At 37.7% G+C, this 12,279-nt stretch overlaps 1 protein-coding gene across 1 annotated transcript in view; it reads right to left on the reverse strand.

Moving 5' to 3' along the window:
* Positions 1-12,279, reverse strand: part of LOC136855887 (repulsive guidance molecule B-like) — a 296,660-nt gene that overhangs the window by 17,067 nt on the left and 267,314 nt on the right. The window contains exon 4 of the mRNA XM_067133328.1: positions 340-557. Coding sequence (XP_066989429.1) covers positions 340-557 — 218 coding nt within the window. The remainder of the gene's footprint in view (positions 1-339; positions 558-12,279) is intronic.

Raw genomic sequence — 12,279 nt, forward strand, 5'->3', positions numbered from 1 at the left:
AGTGATTCTACGTCAAAGCTACTGAGTCTGTAGTGTATACTCGTATATCTGCATGTTAGGATCATTATACGCACTGCTTGTTCATGTGTACGTGTTCTGGTTATTTATGTGCCTTCCAACATAAAACGTGCAATATCAAATCTGAGTATAAATTTTCTAAAAAAAAAAAAAAAACATATTTAGTATACCTTCTAGTCCAAATATATGTAGTATAAGTAGAGTGAGTGCAAGAAGAGCCTTTTTTTGCATATTAATCGGCTGTTCTTGCGCAGTAAATGGCGTATATAATAACTCTGTGTGTGTATCTGACCACCACTACTTGCTCAACAGTTCACTCACTTCTTGATTTTTCTGACGGCCACAGTAGCGTTGATATAGGAGACGGTGATGAGGATGTACTCGCCGGGGTGCACTTCCCGCACTTCGATGTATGGGTGATGAATGGAGCCTCCGGACCACGTCGTGCCGTCCACGAAGGCCTTGGGAAGGGCGTCCGTTGAGGCCTCGTACGTCCTTTCCGATCCGCATTTGTCGTGGCCCTTGATGATGACAGTTACCTGCCGGTGGGGAGAGAGAGGTGTAACGTTATGCTTGCATGATGGCGGACACAATAAGGATGGCTAATTTACAGATGGGGCACATATGTATGTGCTCTCTCTCTCTCTTTCTCTCTCTCTCTTTCTCTCTCTCTCTCTCTCTCTCTCTCTCTCTCTCTCTCTCTCTCTCTCTCTGCCTTAATGAAATATAATCACTGACTCGTTCAATGGGCAAACTATATACTAATTTTATTCTGTGATTTCTACCGAAAGCGATGCAATGAAGAGAAGTGAAGATGTTAATTTTATTCTACAGAGAAACATAACATTTTCGAACATGAGCTTTAAGTTACCTTCGGTATATTGGCCATGAGAGAGAGAGAGAGAGAGAGAGAGAGAGAGAGAGAGAGAGAGAGAGAGAGAGAGAGAGAGAGAGATACTAAATATTACTTCGGCTGAGATGTAAAATAAATTCTCCAGTATCCTACAACACTTCGCTTGAATATTTGAAAGCTTCCCGTTAAGACTTATTTCCTCTTACTAATTAGAAATACACACACTCTCTCTCTCTCTCAATTTGTAAATATATTTCGTCTGCAAAACTGATATCTATCAATGGCTAACTCCCTGCTTACAGACGCGTTTTACAAAATACCTATGAGCTTGCCTCTCTCAAGGGGTGCTTCTTTCAGGGTTACGATCAACGTATTTTTTCTCAAACAATATATAACAACAATGCGCAAGCAACAGGTGCATAGGATAAATGCACATACATGATCCATAATAAAGAGCATGATTTATTATTAAAATTATTTTGAATGATTTCCTGTCAAATAAAGCTCAAGATGTTTAGAGAGAGAGAGAGAGAGAGAGAGAGAGAGAGAGAGAGAGATAGAGAGAGAGAGAGAGAGAGAGAGAGAGAGAGAGAGAGAGAGAGAGAGAGAGAGAGAGAGAGAGAGCAGACATGACGGGCACAATGGAAACGAATGAGTAACTTTCGTGACATTTCAACATTTACAAGGTTGATTTTTTCTCGGGGTTGGGAGGCAGTGAAGAAGAGAAAGGGAACGAGAGAGAGAGAGAGAAAAATAGAAACCTTTGCCCGTTACTTTCAACTACTTATGGCTTCTCTTCTCTCTGTGGGTTAATTTCAAGTTTCTTACCATACTGACCTATTTCTGCCTTTATAAACTGTATCTCTGCTTTCATAATTTATTTAGCCAAAGGTTTCTCCTGACCTATCCATTAATATGCAAATGATTCTTCTCTTCACACAGTCCTCTTTTCCCTCTCATTCCTCTTCAAAAGACCGTTTGTTTAATCTCTTGTAATGCTATCAGCGTGAATACAGGTAACGCCTCTAACAGTGTAATCACAAACCTGACTTGTTTTAATGCTTTCAAGATTATTTTATTTCTTGTTTCTCAGCCTCATACATTCGGCACCTTCGAAATATTTATAACAGAACCCCTCTGACATTAGCACTTCGGTCTTAGAAATAAATTAAAAACATGTCTTCCAAGGATCAAATTATAAGCCTAGCTAAATATGCAGACCTGCTAAGAGGCTGGATGCGTTTGTGAGGTGACACAAGTACTCTTTTGAGCAGTTTCTTTAGATTTACGCTGGACTTATCCATCCTTTAAATGAAGTATCGATTTCATATCAGAGGCGGCTCTAAACAGTTCCCTTCTTGATAGAGTAGAATTAATCTAATACGTGAAAATAATTTTGTTGCACAATTACTTTTACTTCAGTTTCGTCGTTAAGTCGCTTGCTTCCCGGGTGTTTTAAAGATATTATACCCTGGGCAACGACAGAAAGAATTTCCTGACTCTATGAAACTTCCATTTTCAGGATCTCGTTACTCCTGTCAGCTCCCACAACCCATTTGATCAACCTTTCAAACCATTCTTCTACAGAAAGTAAATGCCTTTATTTACTTGAGAAGCTTCTGATCCAGTCAACCTTTCTCTTTTCAGAACAGCAAGTTACTGAATTTTTCCAGCTGAACCAGACCTTGAAAATTTATTTATCAATGTTTTTGGGGGAAGGGGGCGGGGAGAATTTTTGCCCTTCTTGGTCTCAAATGAATCTGACAAGCCGAAAATGAAAGTGCTATATAGGAAGCTTCGACGCCATAAGCAGCATGGCATATCCACAGAGAAAGCTGGAAAACACACGGGTGAAGAGCAGGCTACTGCTCTGAACCAATTACCAACACACAGTACCCTGATGCTAATCATTCAATACAATTATACTAACAACATTTACATACAAAATGACAGACAGACCAGAGTCAATAGACTATGATCTCCATGGAAGGCCTAATCACAATCCAGCAAACAAAAGAAAAAACAAATCATCATCAATCACAGCCTAACAAAAAACAAATAGAAATCAGTGAAATCATCAGCAAGGGAAATGGATCACAAATAAATCACAAGTCGCAATCACTGATAATTTTCTCTACACAATGAAACCAGCTTTTATTTGCGCCAATTCAAAAGGCAGCCTCATCTGGGTAGATAAACAAATAAACAAAAGCAGTTGTTGGTAACAAGGGGTGGGAATTGTAACAGACCCATTTTATTCACATCCCGTTTTTATCTTATTGATAAATAAACATCAAAGAAATGCAATTACCACATCAAAATGTTACAGGTCTTTGATGTTCGAATCCAGCGTTAGAATTAAATAACAAAAGCATCGCAAAAAAATTTACAACATCAAAAGTTGACCAATTACAATAACAATTACAGTACATACAGTGATGCGACGCTTTTAAGCCAACGCGTAATTAAAACTAAGGGTTAGATATACGAGAGAGAGAGAGAGAGAGAGAGAGAGAGAGAGAGAGAGAGAGAGAGAGAGAGAGAGAGAGAGAGAGAGAGAGATTCATAATTCTATTCTGTTGCAAGTGGGACACGAACCTGAAAACATGAAGGCCTATAAGAATAAGGCATAAAAATATGTGTAGGCTACGCATCAGGGCTAAAAGCGAACTAGATAAGGACGGGCGCTAAAGGCCTCTAAAAACTGTGGTTCCGCAAAACAGAAACAACATCTGAGTAAAAAGAAGATAGAAGAAGAAATAACTTTTTCACAACTCTTATCCTGAACTTGATGGCACAAAGAAAAGTAAACAAGCTCCAGTACTAACAGCAAAAAGGCCGTAATTATAAATATGAACAAAATCTTTTTTATACAAACAAACAGATAAATAAATAAATAACCCAAACAATGATATGAATAAAAAGTTTAATATGAGGATTCATATAGCAATAAGGATAAATAAACATGAACTTGATGGCACAAAGAAAAGTAAAAAAGCTCCAATACTAATAGCAAAAAGGCCGTAATTATAAATATGTACAAAATCTTTTTTATGCAAACAAATACATAAATAAATAAATAACCCAAACAATGATATGAATAAAAAGTTTAATATGAGGATTCATATAGGAATAAGGATAAATAAACATGAAATACAAAAACTATGTCCTGGCGCCTGAAATACAAAAGAACAGAAAGACACGAAAGGGGAATTTTTTGAAAAAATATCAGAATAATAAATAGCAGCTATCAGGAGTGGAAAAATGTCCTCATAGCAGATTGTTAATAAAGTGTTTCTTTCTTTAACCGAAGGTTTACGGGACCGGAAAATCATCTGCCCTGTTTGCAGTTCACACTTTTTCAGTCTACGAAAACTGATGCAAGGAAGGAACTCAAAGCTTGGTGGTGTAGGGAAGGAAACTGAAGAATCGAACTGAAATTATATGAACATCAAAGGTAAAAGTAAAAAAAAAAACCTTAGCTTCAATGTTCATAAAATATTCCATTCATAACTAGCTTATAAGAACCTCACTGCATTCGCAAGCTGAAGCTCATTGATATTTTTTTCAGAATTGAGGTTATCCTTTACAGAAGACGATACTTATGCTAATGATAAAACACAGCTTTTAAAATATTAATTTTAAATCGTATTTCCTCAAATTACATTAACGAACACTACTGATAATCACTTCGAAATAAATTTCTGAAGAGAAAGAATTTTTAGATTTCTGTAAAAGAAAATTACTGAGACGGCTTTGTTTGTCCATGCGCACTTTTTCTGTCCGCCCTCAGGTCTTAAAAACTACTGAGGCTAGAGGGCTGCAAATTGGTATGTGGATCATCCACCCTCCAATCATCAAACACACCAAATTGCAGTCCTCTAGTCTCAGTGGTTTTTATTTTATTTAAGGTTAAAGTTAGCCATCATCGTGCGTCTGGCAATGATACAGGACAGGCCACCACCGGGCCGTGGTTAAAGTTTCATGGGCCGCGGCTCATACAGCATTATACCGAAACCACCGAAAGATAAATCTACTTTCGTGGTCTTGGTTATACGCTGTACAGAAAACTCGATTGCGCCGACGAAACTTCGGGGCATTTTATACTTGTTTTTTTCTGAAGCCAAGTTTTTCTTTTGTTCACAGAAGGGCATTACGACCTCGGGGAGATTATTAGCGAAAGGTCCTTTTGATGCGTTTCCAAAATCCGTGAATATCATGATGATAAACATCATCATCATCATCATCATAATAATAATAATAATGTAGTCGATGTGTAGTGAGGAACGCAAAGGGCCAATGATAAGAAATGTTAATTTGGCTATAAAGGTTCTCCACAAGAAAGATCTTTCTTTAACCGATAACATTCACTACACCTTTTACGGGTGTGGACAGGGAAGTATAATTAAGTGCTGCACGAAAGGGCCTCAGGAAAAGAAAAGAAAATTGGGGCAGGGGGCGGAAGTGCTATCATACATAAGTAATACAGGAGAAAGACTGATATTCATAAAAAGCGAAACTTCGTGGTGGTATTGATAACCTTCCTTATTAATAACCGGGAGAGCTATATCCCAAAAAACTACGTGACTACACATTTCCAGATACGCCACGGGGAAGTCAAATAACTCCTTGGTATATTCAATAAAAATGTATAAATAATATAAAACATTTGACTAAAAAGGAAGTTTTCTCACATTTCTGCGAGGGAATAAGGAAAAATGTAGCACCCTCGGGTTCCTAAAAAATCTGTATGAATACCACTCGCAGCTACAGCATGATGGATGAAGGTCGTTTATGAAAAGAAGAGACGACCGCGAAGGGCTGGGAATGGCCTCCCTCCCACTTCCCCCACCCTACCAAAAGTCCTCAATGAACCTCTTCCCTACAACATGAGACAAGAAAAGAGACGATATTTAATCATTTTCGTAAAGACACGCCTGAGTGAAAAATGTCATTTTTTGAAACAAATAGCTGAACAAATTGTGTTCCACCGGACACGCAAACACAAAAAAGAGGATAACAATACTTCTTAGAAATAATCCCATATTTCTTTTTTTGTGACTGTGATTTTAATGTCTGTGTAAGGGAGAGAAATTGCTATTCTGAAATACTGTACATTCGGTATTAAAAGTAGGGGAAGAGCGAAAGGCATTCAAACGGGTATAGTAAGTTGAGAGACGGAGGGACAATTTTATTCTCAAACATAATAAGAGAGAGAGAGAGAGAGAGAGAGAGAGAGAGAGAGAGAGAGAGAGCGTTTTTCACTTGTGGTAGCGTTGTCTTCGTATGCATGATCCGGAAAGGAGAACCAAATATGTGAAACCTGAAAATCCTACTCCTAGACAATGCGAATCGATACACTTTATTCGTGTTTAACAACGACAGTCTACCGGTCACAGACTATGTTTAGACTTACTGTCGTCCAGTTTGGGGCCAGGATCTCTCACCATTGTCTCCTTTATGTGTATGTAAAAACCACTGGCCCCTTTATACGTATGACTGATTGATTATGAAATTTAGGTCTTGAAGACCAAGCGCCGGAACCCATCAGGATTATTCAGCGCTGTAATGAAGGTGAAATATATAAATTAATATGATTGATGATGAATAGGTGAAAGATGATAGATTAGTAAAATTCATTGTTAAAATATGAACGTAAAAAATGAAGAATGATATTAGATAGAACCAACAAAAAATAAGTATATATTAAGCTTTTATATTCAAAATATACACTTAGTATAAGAATAAAAATGACCAAAATCTTTATTAAATATACTGAAATTCTTTCAGATAACTCATATGGTTTATCTACCTCAACGTGATCATTTCAAATTTCTAAAATAGTCTTCCCAGTTAGTAAGTACTTTGCCCTAAGGCGATTAAATTTAGGACAGTGCACCAGCATGTGCTCAACGGATAGCTGACCACCACAATGAGCACGAACTGGGGCACTGGCTCCTTCTAAAATATAGCTATGAGAGAAGCGGGTATGGCCAATTCTATGCCGTGTTAGGATGATCTCAAAGCTTTTGTTACGATTAAAAGCCGAACTCCAAAAACCGATACTTTTCCTAATGTTTCTGCACTTCCTATTTGTGGATAAAATGGGGGAAGTCCATCTCTGCTGCCATTTTGTACGAATGTATCGCCTGATAACTGGACGTATATCCAAATGTGGCACCTTATTAGTTAAGAAATCACAGCTTGCAGCATCCTTTGCTTCACCATCAGCCAGTTCGTTCCCTTCTAGACCAGTGTGCCCAGGATTCCAACAAAACCTTCCATACTGTGGATTTAAATTTCTTATCAGATGCAAGATTTAAAGCATCAACTATGGCTGTTGCTTCAGCAGTGAATATGGATGAGGAGTCTGATCACTTTTTTATATATGATTCCCCCTCACACACCACTGCACATCCTACTCCATCTTCCGATTTTGATCCGTCAGTATAGATTTTCCTGTCATTTATATGCCTTTCATCATGCTCCAAAAACTTGTTTCTGACTTCTTCTTCCGGACGATCTTTCTTCTTTGTCTCTTTAATGCAGACATCTATTGCTGGAATAAACCATGGAGGGATAGTAGGATGTTTCACGTGTAGGATCTTCTGCGTGTTTATGCTTTCATCTTCCAGCTCACCCAGCTGTCTGATTTGAAATGGTATTGAAGATCTAGATCCAGAAAGACTTGAGTCACACTGTTTTAAGATCTCAAAAGAAGGATTCTCCTTCAAACTTTTAAGCGCATGGTGTGTCTCAGACCTAGCTCATGCCTCCTCAAGTGCAGTGGTAGCTGATGGGAGTCTGCATAAATACTTTCAATGGGTGAAGTTCTAAAAGCTCCAGTGCAGATCCTTGGCCTCATGTTATGTACAGCGTCCAATTCCATTAGTTTAGTCTTTGAAGCAGATGAGTATGCTTGGCAGCCACAGTCTAGCTTAGATAAACATACTGAATAATAAAACCTTAACAACGATTTCTTATCAGCACCCCAATTTAAATTAGATACTACTTTTAAAACATTTAGTGATCTATTCACTTTCACTTTTAACTGGTCAATATGATTATTCCAAGTGAGCTTTTCATCAAAGACCATTCCGAACAGCGACAGTTGTAGATTCGGAAAATCGAAAGCCTTGCTCATTAGCCCACTTGCTTACTTTATCGATGGCTTTTTGCATGAACCTGCTAGTAGATGCTGCATCATATCCTGTGCAGTACAGAGCCAAATCATCTACAAATAAAGAGCCTTTTACTGGTGATGATATCGTTTCTAATACTCCATTAATGGCAACAGCAAAGAGGGTGACACTACAGACACTACTCTGAGGAACTCCCTCTTCTTGTAAGGAAGGTCGTGATACATGATTCACAACTCTTACCTTTATATATCTTCCTGATAAAAACGAATTTATAAATATGATCATTTTTCCTTTAATGCCCATCTTATACAACTTTTTTATAATACCATAACGCCATATGGTGTCATACGCCTTTTCCAAATCAAAGAAAACTCTTATTGTTTGGCTCTGTTTAGCAAAACCTTGTTGTACTTGGTTTGAGAGCCTGAGCTAGGGATCTAAAGTAGATCTAGCTTTCCTAAAGCCAAACTGGAATGGAGAACGCAATTTATTTGTTTCTAAGTGCCATACAAGTCTGGTGTTAATCATCTTTTCTATCAGCTTACAAACACAACTGGTGAGAGCTATTGGTCTGTAGCTGCTGAGTAAAGCAGGATCCTTGTTTGGTTTCTTCATAGGGAGGATTAATGATAATTTCCAGCTCTTAGGAATACTACCAGTTTCCCAGATTTCATTCATTATATATAAAAGAAATTTCTTTGACTTTTCTGGGAGATGTTTCAGCATTTCATAGAGTATTTTATCTTCACCAGGGGCTGATGGTTTGGTATTCTGCAATGCATCTTTGAGTTCCTGCAGTGTAAATTTGGCATTATATGATTCAAAATTATTTTCACTTAAATTGAGAGAAATCTGGGCATTTTAAATGTCTTGGAATTCTACAGAATAGTTCTCACTACTTGATATTCTCGAGAAATGTTCTCCTAATTTTTCTGCGACCCTCTCTGGTTAGGTGATTAGGTCACCATTTATCTTAAAGGTAGGCAGAGGTTCAGGGACAAACTTGCCATTTAGTTTTTTAATTTTCTTCCAAATCATTTTGGATGGTGTTTTTGAGCTAATGTAGTACATCCACGACTCTCTTTTTGCTTTTTTAAAATATTTATTTTGCTTGGCCACAGCACGCTGGTAAATAACTTTGGCTTTGGCAGTTCCGCCCTTTATTTGTATGTAAAATGGAAGTGCCTTTGTCCGAGCCTCGGGACGGTTCGTAACGTCCTATTGACAGCATTGGTTTTTTTTTCGACACTCTTCTACCAAGTAAACATAAGTCATAATTATGAAGACCAATTTTCCACCATCAACAGTTACCTTCACATTCATAAACTCTGTCCTTTGATATTAACAAAAATATGAATTTATAAACAGTGAAAATAAGGAGTCAAAATTATTTCCTGAAGTATGCGATTTAGCAAAAGATTTTTTTTTTTTTAGCAAACAAGAATTGCGGGTTTTACCGTCAGCAACAATAACCAGAAATCACAACAAAGACAGCAACAACAATAGCATCAATCAAAAACCAAAGACCAGGACCAAAAATATATTTATTTTCACCACAAAATTGATTCCCGTGAGGAACTGACTTCAGAGAGAAAGACGACGGTCAGTCAGTGGCACATTCAACTTCAAAATTTGGATTCAAGGATGAAGTCGGTAAAAAATGCTTGTGTGCGCAACGATAATAATATTATAAAAAAGACGAAAATTTTACAAATATTTTCTCAACCGTTTGTTACTTATAACCGATTAAATAAATTGTTATAGATCAGGGCTTCCCTTAACTGATCATTCTACTCTAATACAATACATACCGCAACTTTTGCAAAGAGCTCATGATATAAATAACTAAAGCTGAAATTATATCCCTTTCCCCCAAAAAAACTTACTTAGCATAAAGCAACGGCTCATCATTAGACTGAAAGTGTCATTAGCTTATTTTTTTAAACAAGTACCTTACATGGTGGGCAACCCAATATCCACAAAAGATCCACTCCTAGAATAAAAAAGGGATGAAAAAGGGAAGATACAGTGTGACGTCTAACCCGAAAGAAGCAACAAGTCGGTTTTTTTTTTTTTTAGGTTTTAGGATTCGTGGAAGAGAGAAATTAGAAGAGAATTCCACAGCTTTGTTGTTGAAGGCAAAAACGGTCACCGAACCGAACAGCAAGATAATTGCGAACCTCAACAATAAAGCTGGGTGATGGCTTGGCGATCTCTCTCTCTCTCTCTCTCTCTCTCTCTCTCTCTCTCTCTCTCTCATGAGAAATTAAATTTCTACTCTCAAATAGATTTGAACTGATGTCTGAGATACTTTGAGTTCCCAGCAGGCAGCCTTACCAACCACTCAACGTTCGTGCCTACGAGCTGTCAGTCGCAAGCACAACGTCATAGAAGACCCTCAAACGTCAATTTGGATGACATTGGAAATCACTTTTCCTCGTAATATAAATAACTGTTATTGAAAATAGCAATTATATTGAAATCTAGTCTCATTCAGTTACCAGTTACAAAACAATCATCCATCGTGTAAAAATCGATTTACAGTGGCACATATATTTTAGTTACAAGTCCTCCTGGGCTTCTGTAAGCTCATAGGGCAGGCGCCGATCTCCTGTAGCTGTTACCTATTCTCCTACTGAACCTCTCGGGTTTTTCGGACCGCTAGGTTGACGGACTGCCGAATTTTCGCAGTGGCGCAATCCGAGCCATGAGCGAGCGGCGGGATTTGAACCCCGGCCCTCTCGACTGGTAGCCGAGAATCATACCACTAAGCCACCATATAATATATATTATATATATTATCATATACATATAAATAAATAATATAAATATATATATATATATATATATATATATATATATATATATATATATATATATATATATATATAAAAATTGGGTAAAATATAAAAGACCACATTGTGTTTCATATTCCTGACAGGGAGAGGCATGAAACGAACTACAATTAACCAAACAGATCACCATCCAGTTAACAATGTCAACAGAATGTTTCATGATGGCATATTACAAAGACATTCACATATTTCACCGCACTAACAAAATCATTAATTATCCTCATCTCGAACATATTTTTTATTGAAAGGTAAAACTTGAAAAGACCTTGAATCATTTGTTCCATTTTATCATTTCGGAATTTTCAGACCATCCTGAAACATTTTCGTTTAAAAATATCTCCGTTTCGCTGAACGATTTTTTTTCAGTTTTCCTTAACGAAATTTACTTCGCCCCCAGAATTTAGCGCAAAAAATTTGCATATAAACTGAGAGATGTAAAGCCTTCCTGTGTGTGTCTCTCGCTGTGCCTACATTCATTTTCGAACATTCGAAGGCTGGCCGCTGCATGACAAAAAGCCAACTACGTTAATCAACTTGCAATTACCACTCGGTCTTCATTAAATTTCTGTCTGATCTCCAGTGACGAGAGAGAGCCTCTCATTTTCAAAACCGTTAAAAATGAGTCACCAAAGCATTTTCAGCGAAACTCTCTTTTGACTGCTAATACAGTTTTTTTTTTTTTTGGTTACGTTCTGATAACTTGTCCGTATTTTTTGCCAAAAACACGTGCATAAATATGCATACACATATATCATTCAAACACGAAAATATTACGTATGCAAGCGCTGAAAACTTCTGCGTATGCATTTTGTATGATTCGTATCAAAGTGGAGCTGACATACCAAAATCATATAAGTTCAACATTAGGGAAGAAAGAAAGTAAGTGTCTGTCTGTCGGTCTGAAGCATCATCAGGACATCTAATTTCACGATAAAACCGAAAGCGAAAGCAAGATATCTAAAATTCATTTTTATAATGCAATCTTCTTCTTTCGGCTTTATTAGTCCCACTGTATAGCAGGGTCGGCCGCTCGAGTCAACTTTCTCCATCTATTTCTATTACTTGCATCTTCCTCCCTTAGTCCCATCTCACCCATATCCCTCCTCATCACATCCATCCATCTGATCCGCTGATGCCCCACACTCCTCCTCCCCATCACTGGTATGTTCTCAGCTCTCTTGATTGGTTCCACCTCCTCTCTTCTTATTACATGGCCACAGTATCTCAGACGAGCTTCCCTAGCCTTCTCCTTTATATTACATATATCACACTCTTCTTATATCTTGACTCTCCCTCCTTTTCAGTAGTGATATTCCAGCAATCCATCTCACCATCCTCATCTCGGTTCTTTCCAACAGTCCCTCCTCTTTCCCCTTAAGTGCTCAAGTTTCTGCCCCTACAATAGAACGGT

Source organism: Macrobrachium rosenbergii, chromosome 3 (genome assembly GCF_040412425.1).
Source record: "Macrobrachium rosenbergii isolate ZJJX-2024 chromosome 3, ASM4041242v1, whole genome shotgun sequence".
NCBI lineage: Eukaryota > Metazoa > Arthropoda > Malacostraca > Decapoda > Palaemonidae > Macrobrachium > Macrobrachium rosenbergii.